Source organism: Oncorhynchus gorbuscha, linkage group LG12 (assembly GCF_021184085.1).
Source record: "Oncorhynchus gorbuscha isolate QuinsamMale2020 ecotype Even-year linkage group LG12, OgorEven_v1.0, whole genome shotgun sequence".
NCBI lineage: Eukaryota > Metazoa > Chordata > Actinopteri > Salmoniformes > Salmonidae > Oncorhynchus > Oncorhynchus gorbuscha.
The window spans coordinates 36,635,740-36,659,801 of NC_060184.1; the positions used below are offsets into that span (position 1 = coordinate 36,635,740).

A 24,062-nucleotide genomic window follows, 5' to 3' on the forward strand; every position below is an offset into this window, starting at 1 on the left:
GTGCAGAAGCACACCAGCACCCCATTTAATGTGTATTCCATGGCCAACCATCTCTCTAACTACCCCTTATTCCACACTGTAGCACTCACTTCGGTAATCATGAAGTGCTTTGAGAGGCTGGTTATGGCACACATTAACTCCACCATCCCAGCCACTCTAGACCCACTCCAATTTGCATACCGCCCCGACAGATCCATAGACGACGCAATCTCAATTGCTCTCCCTCGCCCACCTAGATAAGAGGAATACCTATGTGAGAATGCTGTTCATTGACCACAGTTCAGCATTCAAGACCATTGTCCCCTCCAAGATCGTCATCAAGCTTAGTACTCTGGGTCTGAACGCCTCCCTCTGCAACTGGATCCTGGACTCCCTGACATCACCTCCACCACGCTGACACAGGGGTGTGTGCTTAGTCCCCTCCTGTACTCACTGTTCACCCACGACTGCATGGACATGCACGACCGAAGCACCATCAAGTTCGCTGACAACTCAACGGTGGAAGGCCTGACCAGGCCTAAAGGGGGGAGGTCTGTGACCTGGCAGTGTGGTGATGGAGCAACAACCTCTCCCTCAATGTCAGCAAGATCAAGGAGTTGATCGTGTACTACAGGAAACAGTGGGGGTGAGCACGCCCCCGTCCACATCGACGGGCGGCAATGGAGCAGGTAGCTAATGCTACTCTGTTTATCATATACAGTGGGGCAAAAAAGTATTTAGTCAGCCACCAATTGTGCAAGTTCTCCCACTTAAAACGATGAGAGAGGCCTGTAATTTTCATCATAGGTACACTTCAACTATGACAGACAAAATGAGAAAAAAAACAGATCACATTGTAGGATTTTTAATGAATTTATTTGCAAATTATGGTGGAAAATAAGTATTTGGTCACCTACAAACAAGCAAGATTTCTGGCTCTCACAGACCTTCTTTAAGAGGCTCCTCTGTCCTCCACTCGTTACCTATATTAATTGCACCTGTTTGAACTTGTTATCGGTATAAAAAACACCTGTCCACAACTTCAAACAGTCACACACCAAACTCCACTATGGCCAAGACCAAAGAACTGTCAAAGGACACCAGAAACAAAATTGTAGACCTGCACCAGGCTGGGAAGACTGAATCTGTAATAGGTAAGCAGCTTGGTTTGAAGAAATCAACTGTGGGAGCAATAATTAGGAAATGGAAGACATACAAGACCACTGATAATCTCCCTCGATCTGGGGCTCCACGCAAGATTTCACCCCGTGGGGTCAAAATGATCACAAGAACGGTGAGCAAAAATCCCAGAAACACACGGGGGGACCTAGTGAATGACCTGCAGAGAGCTGAGACCAAAGTAACAAAGCCTACCATCAGTAACACACTACGCCGCCAGGGACTGAAATCCTGCAGTGCCAGACGTGTCCCCCTGCTTAAGCCAGTACATGTCCATGCCGTCTGAAGTTTGCTAGAGAGGATTTGGATGATCCAGAAGAAGATTGGGAGAATGTCATATGGTCAGATGAAACCAAAATATAACTTTTTGGTAAAAACTCAACTCGTCGTGTTTGGAGGACAATGAATGCTGAGTTGCATCCAAAGAACACCATACCTACTGTGAAGCATGGGGGTGGAAACATCATGCTTTGGGGCTGTTTTTCTGCAAAGGGACCAGGACGACTGATCCGTGTAAAGGAAAGAATGAATGAAAACCTCCTTCCATCAGCAAGGGCATTGAACATGAAATGTGGCTGGGTCTTTCAGCATGACAATGATCCCAAACACACCGCCCGGGAAACAAAGGAGTGGCTTCGTAAGAAGCATTTCAAGGTGCTGGAGTGGCCTAGCCAGTCTCCAGATCTCAAACCCATAGAAAATCTTTGGAGGGAGTTGAAAGTCTATGTTGCCCAGCAACAGCCCCAAAACATCACTGCTCTAGAGGAGATCTGCATGGAGGAATGGGCCAAAATAAATACCAGCAACAGTGTGTGAAAACCTTGTGAAGACTTACAGAAAACGTTTGACCTCTGTCATTGCCAACAAAGGGTATATAACAAAGTTTTGAGATACACTTTTGTTATTGACCAAATACTTATTTTCCACCAAAATCAGACAGACAGTTCATTAAAAATCCTACAATGTGATTTTCTGGAGAGAAAAAAATTATCATTTTGTCTGTCATAGTTGAAGTGTACCTAATTATGAAAATTACAGGCCTTTCTCATCTTTTTAAGTGGGAGAACTTGCACAATTGGTGGCTGACTAAATACTTTTTTGCCCCACTGTATACAAAGTCACTTTAGCCATATCTACATGTACATGCTACCTCAATCAGCCTGACTAACTGGTATGTATGTAGCCTCGCTACTTTTATAGCCTCGCTACTGTATATAACCCCGCTACTGTTATTTTTCGTTGTTTTTTACTGTTGTTTTGATTTCTTTACTTACCTATTGTTCACCTAACACCTTTTTGTTTGAAATTGCACTGTTGGTTGGAGCCTGTAAGTAAGCATTTCACTGTAATTTCTACACCTGTTGTATTCGGCGCACATGACAAATAAACTTTGATTTGATTTGAGATAGCTTCAAGTTCCTCTGCCTCCAAATCACTAAAGCCTTAAAATGGTCCACACGCAACAGTCATGAAGAAAGCTCCCCCGTAGGAGGCTGAAAAGTTTTGGCATGGGCCCTCATATCCTCAAAAGGTTCTACAGCTGTACCATTGAGAGCATATTGACTGGCTGCATCAGTGCTTGGTATGGCAATAGCACCGCCCTTAATCGCATGGGGCTACAGAGCGGGAATGGCCCTACAGCGCAGACAGCCCAGTACATCACTGGGGCCGAGCTCTGCCATCCAGGACCTCGATATCAGGTGCTGTGAAAAGAAGGCCCGGAAAATCGTTAAAGACCTTAACCACCCAAGCCATAGACGATTTTGTCTGCTGCCGCACGGCAAGAAGTACCAGTGCATCAAGTCTGACACCAACAGGCTCCAGAACAGCTTATTTCTCCAATCAATACGACTGATACAGTAAATAGCTACACAGACTATCTGAGTTAACCTTGTATGTTAATTGACCTTTTATTTCAGTTTTTGCACTGTCTCTATGCACACTCACAGGGCCCTACACACTCACACACACTGTGAATCAAGTGATCTGGATACCCTAATTGTGAAGAAGGTGGATTTTGAGGAATTTATAGCCACAGTGATTAATTGTACAGCACAAGTGTCTAAGAAGCTGAAGTCCAAGAAGCTGGATATCATTATATCTGCAGCCAAAAAAGTTTTTGGGGCTCCAGGACTTCATGGTAGAAACACAAAAAGGACTATTGTCGCTGGGAAATGTTCTGCCCTCACAGGAGGCTTCTGAGCCTGATTAGAATTAGATTTTTTTTAACAGAAAATAAGGTTCATTTTGTTTTGTTAATACATTTTTTGGGCGTTATATTTGATTTATTTTTACCCAAATGTTTTCCTTTTTGGGATCCTTATTATTCACCAGCACAGTAGGTGGCGGAATGCACATGTAATTGTTGCGAACGCCATTATATCATAGAAGAAGAAGAAGCAAAATTGTCTGGAAACGGAAATACGTAATTAAACTGCGTCTGTCCGTGTTGTGTCGACGACCAAAGCTGTACGCAATTTTGTTCTTAGAACATTTTGTACGGAAAATATACAACTATGGCTATGCAAGCAGCTAAACGAGCTAATGTAAGTTCACATTTGTCATGTTTTTATTTTTTTGTTCAAATGATAGCTACAATCAACTGAGCCAGGTTTTCTGTCTAGAAATACAGAACTAGCGTGGTAGCTGGATGGCTGACGACGCGTACTGTCAGCTAGCTCGCTAACGACGTTAGCTAGCCACGTTAACGTTAAGAAACTAAATACAGGCGGGTGGCTTCATCGATTAATTGGAATTTTATTAAGACATTAACTATAAAACACAACTTAAATGTATTTTTTTGTAGGGAAATAATAGCTTGCCGTTTTTACTGAAGTCTCGAGCTAGAAAGCTAACTATGCGAGTGAGCTAGTAGTAGCTTGCTTTCAACTGCGTAACTAACGTTAGTAACGTTGACATTACTGTTTATAACTTGGCACAGTTGTTGCAATTTATTTAACTTGATTTTATTATTTTAAAGCCCCGTTTGCACCGGCACTTAAAATTAGGGCCAAATTAGAGTTGTCTCGAGTGTAATTCTCAAATTCGAGCTGGGTCGAGGGAAACTCAGGCCTGCGCAACTGGTGCCAGCTCAATTAGAATTCGGGCTGGTGACGTCTTTATTATGCTACCATCAAGCTGATCACTGCTGGATGCGCCACAGCAGTCTAAGGCACTGCATCTCCGTGCTAGAAGGGGTCACTACAGACCCTGGTTCGATTCCAGACAGTATCACAACTGGCCGTGATTGGGAGTCCCATAGGGCAGCGCACAATTGGCCCAGCATCGTCCGGGGTAGGCCGTCATTGTAAATTGTAGTTTGTTCTTAAGTAACTTAAGTAACCTAGTTAAATACATAAAACCTAGTGGTGCATGACACTGACCCTTGTGATTGGAGTCATAGGAGCCAACTCTGGCTCTACTCCCTAAGAGCGCTGAAACAATGTACACACAATACACCATCTCATTATGGAGTCCTACTAGGAAGACTCCATTTGCTTTCTAGTGGAATGACATGAGCATGATTCTGCCCATTTGCCCATAAAGGGCCTATTTTTGTTTGAATATAGAAGGTGATGTGTGAACTAGAATATTAGTGATATTTCTACTTTGTGAAGCCTTGATGGATCCCATTGGATGATGTGTGCACTCTACGCTGATAAGCCTATTATTTTCCATGTTATAGCCTTGTTCAGGCAGGCATTACCAGAGATGTTGGTTCTGTAATTATTATCCAAGCATGTGTGTTATTCCAGAGGACGATTCACACAGGATTTGTTTTTCCAAAATGCCCCTTGTAATGATTTTTCTTCAAATTGAATTGACCGACAGAAGTCTGGAGGTTATTGTCGGCGTGAAGATATTTCAGTCATGTCTAGATGATAATAGGCTACACTGATAGCTCGTGCTTGGCCACCTAATGTATAGTTCTCCCATACTATTTACATTGATGAAGTGTGCTCATAATCATTTAGCAATCCACCCATGGTAGATGTCCTTCCTGATAACAATGCCCCCACAGCCTGCTGATTTGAGCTGCTGAATCGCATTTGCACTTGACTATGTTTATGGACGAGAAAGTGAACTTGCCATTTCCAACTAGTTTAGCGGGGATGCTGCTTTGTGATATATTGCCTAGGGCATTGCTCTCCAACCCTTTTCGTGGAGAGCTTCCATCCTGTAGGTTTTCACTCCAACTCTAATCTAGCGCATCTGATTCAACAATTAGCTGGTTGATCAACTGAATCAGGTTAGTTACAACTTGGGTTGGAGTGAAAACGTAAGGTAACTCTCCAGGAACACAGGATTGGTGAGCCCTGACCTAGGACATCAACAGCCATCCAGTCTTTCATTAAATAAGCTATAGGCAATACTTTTTATTGCACATTTAGGCCTAATTAAACTGATTCATGTGGCAATGTTCAACTTCAATTCACTGGCACTATGAAGAATAGCTTAGCCATTCTCATTGCTAGCCTAATATATACACTTTTGGTGAATTTACGAAGCGTTACTAAATACAGATGACCAAGATATTGTTATGTGCACGGTTCTGACTGTCTGGCCTGATCCTCTCTCCCTCGCCTGCTCCACTTTCTCTTTACTATGAAGAACGCTAGTGTGTGTTTGATCTCTTAGGTCTGTTGCGTGTAGAATAGCTCAGCCTACTCATTGATAGCCCCTACTTTAGTGAACTTGCGCAAGGCATTGCAAGCCAAGAAATACAGCATTGCGTTAGCCTACATCTTTTGATTACAGATCGACAGTTCTGTCTGACTGGTGGCCGACAAGCCTGACTGTGTCCCTCCAATCTCTTTCCCTCGCTAGCTCGCTCTTTTTTTCTTTGCTGTCCTGGTGAGGGTGAATTAAATTCTCCAATATCTTGCTAGCTAGCAATATTAGCGAAGCCAATATGTGACTGCAGCTGGCTTGCAGCTGGCTATCTATCAACATAACATATTTTATTTCTGTAGGCAGTGGAAATGCAATTTGAGCCAGCCCAACCTGGGGTGATTTCTAAGTGCCAATGGAAACATGGCTTAAATGGTGCTTATCAGTTACGAATTCTGTTTTCTTTGCAGATTCGATTACCACCTGAAGTCAACAGAATACTCTACATTAGAAATCTACCATACAAGATCACAGCTGAGGAAATGTATGACATCTTTGGGAAATATGGACCAATACGACAGATTCGAACGTAAGTTGAAGATTGGCTCTGGGTGGGATCAGTCCAATTCTAGGTATAATCTTCTCGTGTGTAGTCTGCAGAACTGTGGCAGGTGTTCAACCACAAAGTCTCATCCTTGTCTTCTATGTCTGTCTTGTTGTGCCCTGTTTTCAGTGGAAACACACCGGAATCAAGAGGGACAGCTTACGTGGTCTACGAGGACATCTTTGATGCCAAGAACGCCTGCGATCACCTGTCTGGATTCAACGTCTGTAACAGATATCTTGTAGTTTTATACTACAATGCAAACAGGGTACGTAGATCTATGCATGATCTATTCTATCAAGGACTTGGCAAAGTCTTACCCCTTGAGATGATTTATCAACAATGGTATATCTGGTAGGGATTAATACATTTCATCACTTTGTAGATAGAGAAATTATGCTGAACAAACAGTGTAGTCAATGCTGGTACATTACATTTGACCCTGTAGGTGTCTGGCAGAAGAGTCCAGCTCTGATAATTTTATTTAAACTGAGACAAAGCAATTTGATGTGCCACGAGCAACAGGATGAACCACAGATATTGCAGACAAGCGATGCAAGATGATGCACTCACAGAGAGGATCTGCATGGGTGCGCTACTGCACTTCACTCTACTGAAATGTGAAGCTGCGGTACCAATACATCAGAAGTTTAGCCTCTCTCTTCGCACTTGTTATGACCAAAGTTACAGCGTACCATCTCCGTAACGTGAGCCGCAGTTTTAACAACTCGCGCCTATCTATGAGACATGATATACCGCACGCAAAAGGCAGCATGTCTGCGAACCAAAGCTGGTTTGAAGTAGTTTTCCCCTTTTAGTCTTTTTTCTTTTTTTCTTGGCAGCCAGAGCATTGCAAGATGTAGATTCACAGAAACACAATAGCAAATATAAATTCACAAATCTCTAATAGTACAACTAAATAGGAAAATGGCCTTTGGAAAATCCCTTTTGGGGCGGAGCCTTGCCGGCGTCTCGGAAGGTGGGGTTGAGCGTGGTGTAATTGTATCTAATGTCCAATGAAATTGGGAGTATAGCAAGTGAAGTGATCAATAGAGCTAGCTAGATCATCCAATGTAGAATGCACTTTGTCTTGTTTTAAATACACGCCTAAAATGTTGAAAGGTTCAGTGTGCAGGCCAGGGTGAGTTGCCATTTTCCTACTAATACATATATTTTTTAAACCAGGTTACTTACCTGTAAAAGTTTTGCTTTGAGAAAAGTTTAATGTTGACTGTCAACCAGAGAAAATCGCAGCTATTGCGTCACTGACGTTTGTGGCCACATCTCGTCACGCTCCCAGTGCAGCACCCTGAAAACCACGTTGACGGGGGTATGACGGTACGCTCTCCTCGCGCTGTTGTAGTTTCACTGCTCGTTGTTGTGGAAGTTGGCCCGATATTGCGGTTTACTATGTACATCACTGACTCTACCATTAAGGCGCTAGGTAAATGTTTGCCGGACAAGTCTGCCTGTCTGATTTGTGGAAGGAAAAAAAACAATGTATAGTTTTGCTCTTGAGCGTGTATAATTCATGGTTTCCATGTCACTCTTTCTCTCTCAGGCGTTCCAGAAGATGGACACCAAGAAGAAAGAGGAGCAGCTGAAGCTTCTGAAGGAGAAATACGGCATCAACACAGATCCCCCAAAATAGACTCCCTTTTCCCCCTCTTCCCCATTGTCCTTCCCTGGTACAGAATGTGCATTTAGACAAATGTGAAGTTGTTTGTCGCAAAATTTAGCATGCAGGTGTTTTCTACTTGTGTTATATTTCATTGCGTTTGACAGGCCTGTTTATTCTTTTACATGTATTTTTAACTTTGTTTCTGTGGTGCATATTGAACACATACCATCTTTGAAAAATCTTCCACAAAATGTATGCATCAAATCTATTCATACAAATTCACTTTTAGATTTCAGATTCTGTCAAATGTATTTTGGTAAAATTGTCATTTAACATTTTTTTTTTTTTTAAAGCTGCTGGCCATACGTCTTAAGTGAATGCACATCTTTTGTAGCACTCTTGGTGAAAAGGTAATGAGTTCCAGGTCAAAGTAGAGGTATAGGTCACAATCGTTGGATACAGGCACACACACACACGACTGCCTGCAGTTCTATTGTATATTATATACACAGTCTTTCACACTATCCTGAACCGGGGATCTTTGCAGTCAGTATTTCACAGTATAACAGCCTGTTTTTATTGTCTCGGCTAACACCATATCTGTCATGGGGATAGTTCAGCTTGTATTTAGAGAACAGATGTTCTGGGAGTTGGTAAATCTATATCCAAGACATCAACAAGAGGACAATCTCTACCATTGGTTTGCCTGCGTATTCTGATATCACTTAACACAAGCGACATCTGGTGGCTATATGCAGTACACATTCAGAAAACAGACCATAGTTTTATTAGTTTAAATCACAACACGAGTAGTGCAGCCATGTTATCAGGGACACAATACATGCTACATGTACAAAATAATCCTTCAATTGACACTGCCTTTGCTTACATTTGGTATCGGATTAATAATAGTTTTTAAGTACAAGCATTTCTGGACGAAGATGTTCATGTGAAGTTTCAGATTTTACAGACGGTCAGCCTAATTTATTGAGGAATGATGGTGGACTTGGTCTTCCTATCGCAGTCAATTTGAAAATAAATGAATCAAATAACTCCTCCCAAATGTGCAGATGACATGTGAAACAAAATGGGTAGTTAGTTACAAATTGCAACTGGTGATTTATATAAGCAATGTCTGCAATCTTTCAACAAGGCAACAGTAAACGTGTCCTCCCCCACCAATGATACAGCGCCCTCCCTTGGGCCGATTGGGATCGTGTGACAAACACATTTCTGTTTATTACTATAGCGCCTGCCTTGGGCCAATCGGTGTAATTTAGTAAACGCTGGATCACAATGGCAAGACTCATTATTCACCCAAGTTTCGTCCAAATCGGGCCAGAGCTGCGTGTGACCATCGTACGGAGACAGATCCACAGTACCGGGACAACGACGGTGTACAGGTGAATTACTTAATATTTCCAGTCAAACTGGGGTCTAATAGGCTGCTGCCGAATCTGTTTGTGCTGTCTTGTCAACGCCTATGTCGCGCCGTGACAAGATGGCACAAACCGATCTGGGACCAGGCCAGGGGGTCTCGGGCTATTTCTAAGCAGTTTTCTTTATGGGAGGACAGGATACAGTGTGTATGCTTCAGTGAGGGGAATAAAAAAGTACAAAAAGTTGATCAATAAAGAGGAGCGTGTCGTTGGGTACACATTGGGCAAACTGTATAGCCTACCAAAACATGAAGGGTTTTTGTCCTCTTGGCTCGGTTCATAAAGAAACGGCATTCACTTTGTTCTTTTAACGCATTGCTCCCTTTTTAACACTCCTTTTTTAAACTGAAAGAGACAAACAGTATGAGATAATATCAATCCATGTCTAACACAATGTCGCCCTGGCCTTAGATCATTTCCTCTTTATATCTATGAGTGGTATTAATAAACTCATGACAGGAACTTCATTGAATTCAGCACATTGATATGCAACCTGTATCTTCATTGAAGAGATGGTGTGATGACAGACCAAAACTAAGTGGAACAATAATATGTAGGATGAAATGCACTTAAAACCTCTACATTGTTATTGGGCTGGGCTCATTTTCAGATAGATGTTACATTGCCTCTCATTAGTTATGCCTCATAAGCTATACTTCCTCCAACAATACTGATGAGGTGGTTTTATTTCAATGTATTTCATTTCTTTCGGTCCAATTCAGCCAAATACTTGTCTTGTATTCATACAGACTTTGGGTTTTGTCGTTAAATATGCCACATTCAATATCTCCTCATTCAAAATGGTTCTCAATGAGATGGTAGATTTTAAATATTATTATTATGAACTATTATTATCTACAAGGAACATGCTCCCACAAAAATAATGTCTTGACAAATCACAAACAATTACATCTCATTCATCAATACTTGTGACCTATACTGTCATATGCTTTTCAGATTCAAATATTGGATGTTTAACTGTTGAACGGCATTTCGTTGAACAAGCTTTGTCTTCGTTATTCTTATAGGATGCAAAATAAGGAGATTTTAATTTTTAAGGCAAAACCTAAAGGCATGCAAATGAACTCCATTTATATTCACCAACAGTACAAGCACATTTGGAAGGAAAACGTTAGTGATGAATAGGCTACTAATCCATCTCTTTATCTTATCCAAATTTAATCTTTTAGAAGAACAGATACTTGGTTTGTCAGAAACAGTTACGTTACCATAGGAATTTGACTTGGTTGACATTGCTCAATATATGAAACACGTAGCTAGCGTTAGCTAGCGTCAGCAAACTCAGAATAATACGTTGTACCGTAATTCAACATAGCACATCACTGATGCTCAAGCTCCAGTGGAATGAGTGTATGGAAAATACTTTGCACACTTCACATTTTGGCAGTTGATTTTAAATAATTGAAATATAATATTTATATATCTGTATATTTGTGCGTATTGTGAATATGTCGTGAGTGTGCAGTTTGTTTGTATCTTGTGGGGTGTGTGTCGCTCGTTATGTGTGTGTATATGTACGTATAAATTGTTTCTAGCAAATAACATTCTCATGCACACAAGTGTTTCAAACATCAAGAAGCGGATCCATTGAAAGGTAGTCCAAGCATATTTTTGTTCCAGTGGAAATAGCTGCAAACTGAATGGAACATGAATCTTCTGTGCAGTCTGTGGCGGTTCTCAAGCTCTCCTTCTCCTCTATTTCTGCAGGTCACACTGCAGGAGTAATACAATGGAAGGGTCGCTCTTTGCTGCCTCTTTGAACTCGTCCAGTGATATCTGGTCGTCGTTGTTCTTGTCCATCTTGCTGAAGATCTTGTCCACTCGCTGCTCGGGCGTCAGGCCGTCCTCGTTCATCTTCATCATGATCACAGTCCCCACCATCTTGTAGATGGCCTTCACAGAGGGGGAGAAATTGTAGTTCAATCATCAAGTCGAGACATTTATAGGTCAAACACGTTCTCCGAAAAACCCAACCTGATTTGTATTCAAGGCACCTACTGTACAAGGGCATAAAGGGCAAAAGGAGGACATGTAAAAATTCTGATTGTGAAGAGTCAAATCTAAAGTGCAGAACAAAAGGATTTTTTTGAGAAAGAACCTGTAACCATGACTAATATTTCAACACCTTAAACTCATTTGACATGAATAGCTGAACCATAGAGATTTGGTTGCATCCTAAACGGTATCATATTCCCTATAGAGAGAACTACTTTTGACCAGAGCCCTATGGGCCCTGATTAAAAGTGGTGTACTACGTAGTGAATAAGATGCCATTTGGGACACAGATTATGATTCAAGCTTAATCTGTACGGGCTGAACTCTACCTCAATGATCTCCAGCATCTCCACTCGTGTGATCTTGCCATCTCCATCCAGGTCGTACATGTTGAAGGCCCAGTTGAGTTTCTGTTCGAAGCTGCCTCGAGACGTGATAGACAGGGCACAGATGAACTCTCTGAAATCGATGGTGCCGTCCCCGTTCTTATCAAAGGTCCTGAATGCATGCTGGGCAAACTTTGAAGCATCTCCGTAGGGGAAAAACTGAAAGCGAGAGAAAAAGAACAGAAGAGATCCCATTTGTATTAGTTAGAAGGGGAACCCCAGCCTCACAAGCAGGTTCATCAATCATTCAAGACGATACCACATGTAGGTGTCTATACCTTTGATATTAGTTCATGGCACATACAGTACTTTACAGTACATGATGTGCTTGATCGCCATCCTACTAAGCAGTGTGTGTGTGTGTGTGTGTGTGTGTGTGTGTGTGTGTGTGTGTGTGTGTGTGTGTGTGTGTGTGTGTGTGTGTGTGTGTGTGTGTGTGTGTGTGTGTGTGTGTGTGTGTGTGTGTGTGTGTGTGTGTGTGTGTGTGTGTGTATGCATGCATGGGACTCTGGGTAAGTGTATGTCTGACACTCAGCGTGTATGACACCACAGCATATTGTTGAGAACCTGCAGTAGGATGCAATGCGGACCTAAGCTTTATAGTCAGTCTGGAGAGGGAGATGGAGAGGAGAGATGCATAGAAAAAAAGGAGGAAAGGAGTGAGAGAAGTGGATAGTGAACGAGGGAGAGGAGAGAGCAGAACGCTCCCTCTGTTCACGAGATGGAAACATTGTGGCGCTTCGACATGATTAAGCTGTCAGAGTGCAGACTTGTCCAGCCACTGACTTTAACAGTGCCTGCCTGCCTACTTTAGAAGCTATGTTGTCTGCAGCTCAAATGGCTCCCCACTAGGTCTGGTCAAAAGTAGTGCACTTTTCATTGCACCCTGTTCCCCGTTAGGGTGGGCCCTTCAGTGTTTCTCTGCCCAAACTCACAGCTGCAACAAATGCACCCAGTGATTAACAATACACTGTTGAGTGCAAACCCGAAAAGCTTGATAATATCATTTAGAATTCTACCTAAATCTTCCACTGCTACTTCCACTATAGTCCAATTACATTCATAATCACATCACAAGGACAGCATTAACAAATCATAAATATTTGTCATGTTTTTAAGGAGGTAAAAGCTCTAAAAAAAATGAATCGTTCTACACAGCTCATTTTCACTGAGTGTTAAATAAACACATATTAGGATTTTTTTCAGATATCCTGGTTGAAAGATTCTGGATTTCCTGCTTATCCCACACTGATTCTGGGAATATTCAAACTGGGATTTCTGTAAAACATTTTTTTTAAATTGGGATAATTTTTGACACATCCATTTTCCTATTCCTGGACCTACTGTGGTTCAGACAGTGCCTCCGTGGACAATACACAGACAGACAGGGTAGAGGCTAATGGGCTGTAAAGAAACACCATGTAAGATATGATGAGTTTCTGTAGCTGTATTCTAGTTGGGAGGCTGTGGTTCAGTTGGGTTCTCCAGGGGGAAAAGGCAAATTCATTAGAGCAGACCTTCCACTTGCCCTCTCTGATAGCAGGAGTAGAGGTGTTGGAGAATATGAGCTCTGCTCTGCTCTCAGAACACATGCCTTACAATGGGATGTGCCACTGCCAAAGAAATCCCTACAGATCTAAATAGTTTTCAAAGTGTTGCCCTGGTTTGTCCTGTAGCTGTTTCTCACACTAAAAACAACAGAAACACTCACTCCTTTGAATATAATGAATGTATGAAATGCATGAAGTTCTTATGAAGGAACCCTTATCTAACACTCGCTGCCTGTCATTGCATAATGACACTTCCAGAACCCACACCCTGTTTAAAATCTGAACACAGAGCCCAGAGCACAGAGCCCAGAGCACAGAGCCCAGAGCACAGGGCCCAGAGCACAGAGCCCAGAGCACAGAGCCCAGAGCACAGGGCCCAGAGCACAGAGCACAGGGCAAGGCTATGAATTCTAATGGCAGCTAGCAGAAGGCAATAGTCCTGGGGAGTGAATTCTGCAAACTGTCCATCTGCAGAAATGTCCTCCCATAAAAAAGATCTGCCGCAGTGGCAAACTGATCAGACTGCAGTTGAAAGTTAAAGGAAAGAGAGAGGGAAGCGGAAGATGGAGGGAGAGGGAGAGAGAGGAAGATAGAGGGGTAGAGAGTGGGAGGTGGCGAGAAGGGGGACGGAGAGATTGAGGGAGAAAGAGAGAGGAAGATAGAGGGGTAGAGAGAGGGAGGTGGCGAGAAGGGGGACGGAGAGATTGAGGGAGAAAGAGAGATGGAGGGGGAGGGAGAGGGAGAGAGAGAGAGAAAATGACACAGAGTGAGTACAGTTACATGCACACAATAATACTATTATTGTAAATAGTCAGATTAATATAATTGTTTGATTGAACTTTTACATGCTTTGCAAGAATAACTATTTCCCTTATAATCCTGTTTAAATTGATACACCCGAAGTCAGGCTACCTGATGGGACTTTAGTAAAATGCAGAAAATCGTCATTCAAAATAAACGTTCTATATCACAGCGACCATGTTATTTTTGGGATGCCTATTTGATTCTGGGTTTAGACATACTGAAAGTCTGTAAAGTCTGTATGTGACAACTATTTATAAGATACATACTTATGCATACTTCAGTTATGACCTTATGCTGATGAAGATAACCAGAATAAAGTGTTAAGATGACTAATGTCATACTCGGCCTAGAGCCATAATCAGTTTAATATCGAATTATTACCGTGGATGCAGTCGTACTCAGTGAGAAACAGAGAGATAGCGAGAGAATGAACGTGAGAGAAGAGGGAGAGAAAGAGATAGACAGAGTGAGCGAGCCGTGAGCAGTTGTGGGGTCAGCCTTTCAGTTCCCAGAGAGCCTGGGTGTTCTCTGGGTGTTGTGGGTGTACCAGAGCCTTGGGCCAGGCCTGTGTAACCCTGCCAGGATGTAAGGCACACTGTGATACAGCATGCACAAATGCAAATTGACTCCCTCACAGGGCTGGCCCTGCTGATCCATATGGCTTGGCACTGTCTGGCTGTTCCTGCTCAGTCAGGAGGGACTGGAGAGATGGGAAGGAAGAAACAAACCAAAGTAAAAGTCCTGCAGAAGAGGAGAGGGGTGGAAAGAGTGAGAGAGGGGTGGGGAGAGTGAGAGAGGGGTGGGGGAGAGTGAGAGAGGGGTGAGAAGAGAGTGGGGGAGAGGGGTGGGAGAGTGAGAGAGGGGTGAGAAGAGAGAGAGGGGGGGGAGAGAGGTGGAAGAGAGAGAGTCTGCTGCTGTTCTTCCTCTGTGCGAATCTGTTAGGTTATGAAACACTTAGTTATGTAAAAGCTCTAAAGAAGATGATAGGAGGCCAGGATGATAGGACTGACTGTGAAACTCTTTGAGCTTGATGTATCAGTTCCTTGATACATCAGAGTGATATTATACAGTTGAAGTCAAACATTTACATACATCTTAGCAAAATACATTTAAACTCAGTTTTTCACAATTCCTGACATTTAATCCTAGTAAACATTCCCTGTCTTAGGTCAGAAGGATTTCATTCAGATTTTATTTCTTTCATCACATTCCCAGTGGGACAAGAAGTTCACATACACTCAATTAGTATTTGGTAGCATTGCCTTTAAATTGTTTAACTTCGGTCAAACGTTTCGGGTAGCCTTCCACAAGCTTCCCACAATAAGTAGGGTGAATTTAGGCCCATTCCGCCTGACAGAGTTGGTGTAACCCATTTGCGACCAAGCTTTAACTGATGTCTTGAGATGTTGCTTCAATATATCCACATAATTGTCCCTCCTCATAATGCCATCTATTTTATGAAGTGCACCAGTCCCTCCTACAGCAAAGCACCCCCACAACATGATGCTGCCACCCCCGTGCTTCACGGTTGGGATGGTGTTCTTCGGCTTGCAAGCGTCCCCTATTTTCCTCCAAACATAATGATGGTCATTATGGCCAAACAGTTCTATTTTTGTTTCATCAGACCAGAGGATATTTCTCCAAAAAGTACAATCTTTGTCCCCATATGTAGTTGCAAACCGTAATCTGGATTTTTTCTGGCGGTTTTTGAGTGGTGGCTTCTTCCTTGCTGAGCGACCTTTCTACTTCCTCTTCATATTCACAAGGTCCTTTGCTGTTGTTCTGGGATTGATTTACACTTTTCACACCCAAGTATTTTCATCTCTAGGAGACAGAACGTGTCTCCTTCCTGAGTGGTATGATGGCTGTGTGGTCCCATGGTGTTTATACTTGCGAACTATTGTTGGTACAGATGAACGTGGTACCTTCAGGCATTTGGAAATTGCTCCCAAGGATGAACCAGACTTGTGGAGGTCTACAAATCTTTTCTGAGGTCTTGGCTGATTTCTTTTGATTTTCCCATGATGTCAAGCAAAGAGGCACTGAGTTTGAAGGTAGGCCTTGAAATACATCCATACATCCACAGGTACACCTCCAATTGACTCAAATGTTGTCAATTAGCCAATCAGAAGCTTCTAAAGCCATGACATTTTCTGGAATTGTCCAAGCTGTTTAAAGGCACAGTCAACTTGGTGCATGTAAACTTCTGACCCACAGAAATTGTGATACAGTGAATTATAAGTAAAATAATCTGTCTGTAAACAATTGTTGCAGAAATTGCTTGTGTCATGCACAAAGTAGATGTCCTAACCGACTTGACAAAACTATAGTTTGTTAACAAGAAATGTGTGGAGTGGTTGAAAAACTAGTTTTAATGTCTCCAAACTAAGTGTATGTAAACGTCCGACTTCAACTGTATTTGTGTGCTCATGAACGAGTGCTACAGCAACACTGGAACACGCCCTCCACTCACCTTTTATGGTAACAAAAATGCCCTCATTTGGTGTAAGATTTGGAAATGTTGGAAATAGACCATGTCCATTTCCATGTGGGCAGAATTTTAAAATCTTTTGTAATGACTTTTTCAAACACAAAATGCATACTGCCTTAGGGCTGACCCCAATTTAGTTGACTGGTCGATTGTTTGGTCGTGAGGCTCTTGTTCCACTGAGATTGTTTTAGTCGAGCAGTAACAAATAAATATTTGCACCCATCTCTGTCAAGTAATCCATTCTGGAGGCCTGGACTAAAAGTATATTTATGCTTGATCCAAAATTGTGGTCGGAGGCTCCATGTGCAGGGTGTGATACAATTGCGGAGCGAACTCCGCACCGCTTCGCCATTCGCCTCCCAATTTTTTAACAATGCTGAGGGCTCTGTTTTGCTCCGCATTGACATGATTGGTTGACGGTAGGTGGGGCGGTACATCCTGTAGAAAACACAAACTCACCACCTTGATAACAGCTCGGCACTGCTCCATGATGTGCAATAATTATGAAAACCCTGACGTCTGCTAAATCTGTATCACAATGCTGCATGGCCAATGCAGAAGTCGGATTGGTGATGCACCCAGATGCCCAATGCACTTCTCTCTCCAGAATGCGCTCTCTCCTGCCAATTTGAGCACATTCATTGTTTCATAACTTCATTGTGTGAATTGTTTGCGTTTGATTGTTAGTGTTCAACCATTCCCAATTACATACAGTGGAGCAACAAATAATTTAGTCAGCCACCAATTGTGCAAGTTCTCTGATAGAGGAAAATATAGTTTAGATGATCAATTATGTATACATTAATGATTAGAACCATTTATGCTAATACTATTATGTTATGATTTGAAAAGTATGGGTTCTTAATTGTACTGTTACTGAAAATATAAGCAGAAATTAATTGTGTCTGTGTCTCCTGGGAAAGTTTAAGAAGGAGGGATAAGATAGTTTTTCAAACAGATAAGAATGTTTTGGTTGGATTCCATTAGTGGAGAGAAGTATATCCTTTAGACAGGTTGGAATGTAGTTTATGAGGGGAGTGAAACTATCTCCAGGACCGAATACTACACCATTGTAAGGCTGGGAGAGGGTGTGAAACTGATGACGTCATTTTATGTCTTCTTTTTTAAAAATGTAATGTTCTTTGTATTTTGGGTCAGTACTCATCAAGAATAAATGCTGAACTTGTTTTTAAGACTGGTCTCTTGCTAATTCATGCAAATGATAAACTTACAACTTATCATGAATTAGAAATGAGTGCGAATTGAATTGATTTTGGCAATAAAACATAAAGGGATTAAGAATTCCTCTATCATTCTCCCACTTAAAAAGATGAGAGAGACCTGTAATTTTCATCATAGGTACACTTCAACTATTACAGACAAAATTAGAAGAAAAAATCCAGAAAATCACATTGTAGGATTTTTTATGAATTTATTTGCAAATTATGGTGGAAAATAAGTATTTGGTCAATAACAAAAGACAGAGGTCAAACGTTTTCTGTAAGTCTTCACAAGGTTTTCACACACTGTTGCTGGTATTTATTTTGGCCCATTCCTCCATGCAGATCTCCTCTAGAGCAGTGATGTTTTGGGGCTGTTGCTGGGCAACACGGACTTTCAACTCCCTCCAAAGATTTTCTATGGGGTTGAGATCTGGAGACTGGCTAGGCCACTCCAGGACCTTGAAATGCTTCTTATGAAGCCACTCCTTCGTTGCCCCGGCGGTGTGTTTGGGATCATTGTCATGCTGAAAGACCCAGCCATGTTTCATCTTCAATGCCCTTGCTGATGGAAGGAGGTTTTCACTCAAAATCTCACGATACATGGCCCAATTCATTCTTTCCTTTACACGGATCAGTCGTCCTGGTCCCCTTGCAGAAAAACAGCCCCAAAGCATGATGTTTCCACCCCCATGCTTCACAGTAGGTCTGGTGAGCTGCCAGAGTCTCTCGTCTGTCCAGAGCTACCAGAGTCTCTCGTCTGTCCAGAGCTACCAGAGTCTCCCGTTTGTCCAGAGCTGCCAGAGTCTCTCGTCTGTCCAGAGCTGCCAGAATCTCTCATCTGTCCAGAGCTGCCAGAATCTCTCATCTGTCCAGAGCTGCCAGAGTCTCCCGTCTGTCCTGAGCCGCCAGTCTGTAAGGAGCCACCAGAGCCGCCAGTCTGTAAGGAGCCACCAGAGCCGCCAGTCTGTAAGGAGCCACCAGAGCCGCCAGTCTGTAAGGAGCCACCAGAGCCGCCAGTCTGTAAGGAGCCACCAGAGCCGCCAGTCTGTAAGGAGCCACCAGAGCCGCCAGTCTGCAAGGAGCCACCAGAGCCGCCAGTCTGTAAGGAGCCACCAGAGCCGCCAGTCTGTAAGGAGCCACCAGAGCCGCCAGTCTGTAAGGAGCCACCAGAGCCGCCAGTCTGTAAGGAGCCACCAGAGCCGCCAGTCTGTAAGGAGCCACCAGAGCCGCCAGTCTGTAAGGAGCCGCCAGAGCCGCCAGTCTGCAAGGAGCCGCCAGTCTGCAAGGAGCTGCCAGAGCCGCCAGTCTGCAAGGATCTGCCAGAGCCGCCAGTCTGCAGGGAGCCGCCAGAGCCGCCAGTCTGCAGGGAGCCGCCAGAGCCGCCAGTCTGCAGGGAGCCGCCAGAGCCACCAGTCTGCAGGGAGCCGCCAGAGCCGCCAGTCTGCAGGGAGCCGCCAGAGCCGCCAGTCTGCAGGGAGCCGCCAGAGCCGCCAGTCTGCAGGGAGCCGCACAGAGCCGCCAGTCTGCAGGGAGCCGCCAGAGCCGCCAGTCTGCAGGGAGCCGCCAGTCTGCAGGGAGCCACCAGTCTGAAGGGAGCCGCCAGAGCCGCCAGTCTGCAGGGAGCCGCCGGAGCCGCCAGTCAGCCAGGAGCCACCGGAGCCGCCAGTCAGCCAGGAGCCGCCAGTCAGCCAGGAGCCGCCAGTCAGCCAGGATCCGCCGGAGCCGCCAGTCAGCCAGGATCCGCCGGAGCCGCCAGTCAGCCAGGACCCGCCATTCAGCCAGGATCCGCCGAACCACCATTCAGCCAGGATCCGCCGGAGCTGCCAGTCAGCCAGGGTCCGCCGGAGCCATCAGTCAGCCAGGAGCTGCCGGAGCCGTCAACCAGCCTGAGCAACCTCTCGGTCCTGAGCTGCCCCTCGGTCCTGAGCTGCCCCTCGCGCCTTGGGGGGGGACCATATTTAGGTAGCTTGTTTTGTGTTGGGTTTTGTGGGTGGTTGTCTTCTGTCTTTGTGTCTATGCACCAGATAGGACTGTTTCGTTTTTTTTCACATTTGTTGTTTTGTATTTTGTAGTGTTCACGTTTATTGTCCTTATTAAACTAGTTGAATACTAACCACGCTGCATTTTGGTCCTCCTCTCCTTCAACAGAAGAAAACTTTTACAACATATAAATGTGCCCATCTGGAGATCTGATTGGCTTAACGCACCACCACTAATGAATGACCTGTGGACCTTCTCAAAGTCATGTTTTCTTCACCTCAAACAGCAAGCAAACAAAGTCTGTTTTTACATCCATTGAGAATAACAATAGATCCTCAATGTATTTGAAAAATCGTTTTAGCTCCTCTCCCTTCCGATAACCACTCAGCATGAAAGGGAAAAATGTCATGCTCTGATCCAGTGGAAATGTCGTAAAATAGGCCTACCTGATTACTTCTTATCAGTGGATGACTTGGACTGAAATAGGTTCCAGTACTCATTTTGGATGCTGGTGGTGTTTATATTTAGGTGCATGAGCTCCATAATACTTTTGAGCTAATATTCTATAAGAAGAACAGGAGCTTAAGCACTGTGAAATTTTGAGGTGCCAGTACTCAGCCGTGGCCCAGTGGTGTAAAGTACTTAAGTAAAAATACTTTAAAGTACTACTTAAGTAGTTTTGGGGGTATCTGTACTTTACTATTAATATTTTTGACTACTTTCACTTTTACTTCACTACATTCCTAAAGAAAATGATGTACTTTACTCCGTTCATTTTCACTGACACCCAAAAGTACTCGTTACATGTTGAGTGCTTAGCAGGACAGGAAAATGGTCTAATTCACACACTTGGTCATCCCTGGTTATCCCTATTGCCTCTGACACATGCTTCGCTTGCAAATTATGTCTGAGTTGGAGCTTGCCCCTGGCTGTCTGTAAATAAATAAAAAACAAGAAAATGTGACCATCTGCTTTGCTTAAGGAATTTGAAATGATTTATACTTGAAATGTGATGTTTCCTTCCATGAAGACCTGCAAAATGAACTGCTTTTAGTGTATGCATCAAAGCTCATAGCCAACAGCTGTTTTTCAATCTTTTTTATTTTTATACTCTTGATACTGAAGTACATTTTAGCATTTACATTTACTCTTGATACTTAAGTACATTTAAAACCAAATATTTTTAGACTTTTACTCAAGTAGTATTTTACTGGGTGACTTTCACTTTTACTTGAGTCATTTTCTATTAAAGATATCTTTACTTTATCAAGTATAGAAATTGGGTCCTTTTTCCATCACTGGTGTAGTCAATGTGATTTATAGGATTTGTTTTATTTTTAATTTGGATATTTTCTACCTGTAGGCTGCAATATTTTTACATAGTTGGCAATGACAATAGAAGTTAGGAAACTTTTTAGGTTAGTATTATTTTCATTTAGATTTGGATGGAATTTTGATTAACCACATGACAATGATTTTGAGATATGAAGACGTTTTTATTAATGAAATGAAAATGTTTCACAAGAGTGTGCATATGAAAACCATAACTGGCACGCAGATCAGTAGAGATGGTAAGATAAACTGGCATTCCACATAGGAATGGTTGCCGACTCCTTCACTCCTAATGTGGCATATTTACCGTCAACTTCAGGAGAATAATGGCAGAACCTGCGAAAGCCAGCAGGGGGCGTGAGGAGAATAGTTGGGTCTGGTTACGTTTTTTTTTCTTCTTCTTCTTTTGGTTATTTCGATCTCTGTCGCCATCTTCAGGCATTTTGTCTTACTTCACCGAACAGAAAACTTTAAGCGTCAGACAAGCTCAATGCACATAGTTGCTTTTATTGAAACACATTGGGCGTGTCTATATATGGAAAAATGCAGGTAAAAAAAAATTGAACAATCAATTGGTTGAAAGAACAGACAACTTTCGGTCGACCAAGTTTTTTTTATTCGTCGGGGACAAGCCCTATTCTGCTTATAGCGTGTGCCAAACACTGGTTGCGCATTGTGCATAATTAATTGTCTATTAAAACCATTTAAAAGTAAATGCTACAGCCAGCCCACATTATGCAAAAGACAAACTTTTGTCAATAGATGATTGTGTTTCTATCTCCTGTCTTGGAAGAGGCTCAGAGATTAGACAAGGCTATAATGAGGCGCCGCCATCTGACAGCAATACTGCAGCTTCCCCATAATGTCTTGGCAACCGGTCTATTACTTTTGAGTTGGCTTGGCTGTTGAATGAGCAATGGACGTGCTAACCTCTCACCATTACAATAACAGGGGAGGTTAGCATTTTTGGGGTATTTGTGCGTCTGTAACTTTCTCACTCATCATTATCCGTAGTCATGGTAGCATCCAACTTATTCTATTCTTATTTACAATAAAAGTGACTCCAAAATGACACAATACATTATTTACCAGCCATTTCTGGATGAAAATACCCTCAAATAATTCAGGCTGACAGTCTGCACTTCCACCTCGATGTCATAGTATCATTTCAAATCCAAATAGCTGAAGTACAGAGCCAAAACAACAAAAACACGTTCAGTGTCCCAATACTTTTGAAGCTCACTGTAATTCCGTTTATGAGGTCCAGAAGCTGCCCCACCAGGCAGCAGCCGCATCCTAGCAGGGAGGCTTTAGTGTGTGTGTGTGTGTGTGTGTGTGTGTGTGTGTGTGTGTGTGTGTGTGTGTGTGTGTGTGTGTGTGTGTGTGTGTGTGTGTGCGTGCGTGCGTGCGTGCGTGCGTGCGTGCGTGCGTGCGTGCGTGCGTGCGTGCGTTGCGTGCGTGTGTGTGCATTCGTGTGCGTGCGTGTGTGTGTAGGCCCAGGCAGCCACAGCTGGCCTAATAAACGTTGATGTCTGTCGGGCAGAGAGAGGAACAGAGCAGTGATGACCAATGCTCCAAGCTTAGCCAAGAGCCCTCCAGACACAACCCAAATCACACAGCACTAAGTGGAACATAAAAGCCTTCATAATCAGAGTACAAGCTGTCACCTCCACTATTTTCTGCTCTGTCCTCGCCCTATCTGAAAGAGAGTGGGAGAGAGAGAGGGATGGGGAAAGAGGGAGGGAGGTAGGGAGGGAGGGAGAGGAGTTGGATATAAGAGAGAGAGGGTGTTAGAGGAAGCGGTAAAAAGAGAGAGAAGTGGCGAGAGAGATGCAGGGACCTTGCTCGCCGTGGCCACATTAGCTATGCAGTCACACTCCCAACGGAGGCCATTTCACATTATCATAACAGCAGTGGCCATGATCAGGCTCTGGATGCAACAAGGCTTATGCAAGCAGAATGACAACAGCCCTGCCTGAGGCATGTCACCCTACTCTCTGACACACACACTGTCTCATAACCACGATAAGAAGAGAACATTCTCAGAGTAAAAGCTTTTGCAAATGCTATTTTAGTGGCATATTAAGTGGAAGAGGATCATACTGCCACAACCATTACTAGATATATACTGTAACAACAACAATAACAACAAAACAACAAACTAACATTTATGGAGACTTCTTACTTGCTTCTGTACAGGCTCCTATGATGACTCAACCCTGGCTGGCACCCTGTCCCACATTCGTCAGTGTATTTTGACAACCGACAGGACAGGGCTGGACTGCGTATAAGCCCTGATCGAAAGTAATGCACTATATAGGGTACAATTTGGGACGCACACCTAGGTTGGGCTGCCCTCTTTCCAGTCTCTGCCCTAATGGCCAATAATACCTGGGCTGGATGGGTACCATGGCGACTCTCTGTCTCTGTCATACACAACATTTTCCATTGACAGTGTGTCACATGGAGACATGGAGAGGCAGAGCCTTCTAAATCTGCATGAATGGATCAGTGATATACAGGGCCTTTGGAAAGTATTCAGATCCCTTGACTTTCTCCACATTTTGTTACGTTACAGCCTTACTCTCAAATGGATTAAATTATATTTTTTTCCTCATCAATCTACAGACAATACCTCATAACGACAAAGTGAAAACAGGTTTTTAGAACATGTTAAAAATTAAAAATAAAAATAATAATAAAAAAACAGAAATACCTTATTGACATAAGTATTCAGACCCTTTGCTATGAGACTCTAAGTTGAGCTCAGGTGCATCCTGTTTCCATTGATCATGGAAATCCGTGGAGCTCCGAGACAGGATTGTGTCCAGACACAAATATGGGGAA

General features: G+C 43.2%; 2 protein-coding genes across 2 annotated transcripts in view; one reads left to right on the forward strand and one right to left on the reverse strand.

Annotated features, from left to right (window-relative positions):
* Nucleotides 1-3,557: 3,557 nt before the first annotated feature.
* On the forward strand, nt 3,558-8,355 carry LOC123990954 (splicing factor 3B subunit 6). The gene is made up of 4 exons (XM_046292003.1): nt 3,558-3,704; nt 6,240-6,358; nt 6,503-6,641; nt 7,935-8,355. Exons 1-4 carry the CDS (start codon nt 3,675-3,677, stop codon nt 8,022-8,024), a joined length of 378 nt encoding a protein of 125 aa, XP_046147959.1. The 5' UTR covers nt 3,558-3,674; the 3' UTR covers nt 8,025-8,355.
* A 410-nt stretch (nt 8,356-8,765) lies between these two features.
* Nucleotides 8,766-24,062, reverse strand: part of LOC123990953 (visinin-like protein 1) — a 58,778-nt gene continuing 43,481 nt past the window's right edge. The window contains exons 3-4 of the mRNA XM_046292002.1: nt 11,779-11,994; nt 8,766-11,347 (exon numbers count right to left, since the gene is read on the reverse strand). Coding sequence (XP_046147958.1) covers nt 11,150-11,347; nt 11,779-11,994 — 414 coding nt within the window. The 3' untranslated portion in view covers nt 8,766-11,149. The remainder of the gene's footprint in view (nt 11,348-11,778; nt 11,995-24,062) is intronic.

What these genes read in the sequence shown, in the direction of transcription:
- LOC123990954 (XM_046292003.1), top strand. Translation starts at nt 3,675, where the DNA reads ATGGCTATGCAAGCAGCTAAACGAGCTAAT. An exon ending in AAGCAGCTAAACGAGCTAAT is followed by an intron (nt 3,705 to 6,239) that starts GTAAGTTCACAT and finishes TTTTCTTTGCAG; the next exon opens with ATTCGATTACCACCTGAAGT. An exon ending in TATACTACAATGCAAACAGG is followed by an intron (nt 6,642 to 7,934) that starts GTACGTAGATCT and finishes TTTCTCTCTCAG; the next exon opens with GCGTTCCAGAAGATGGACAC.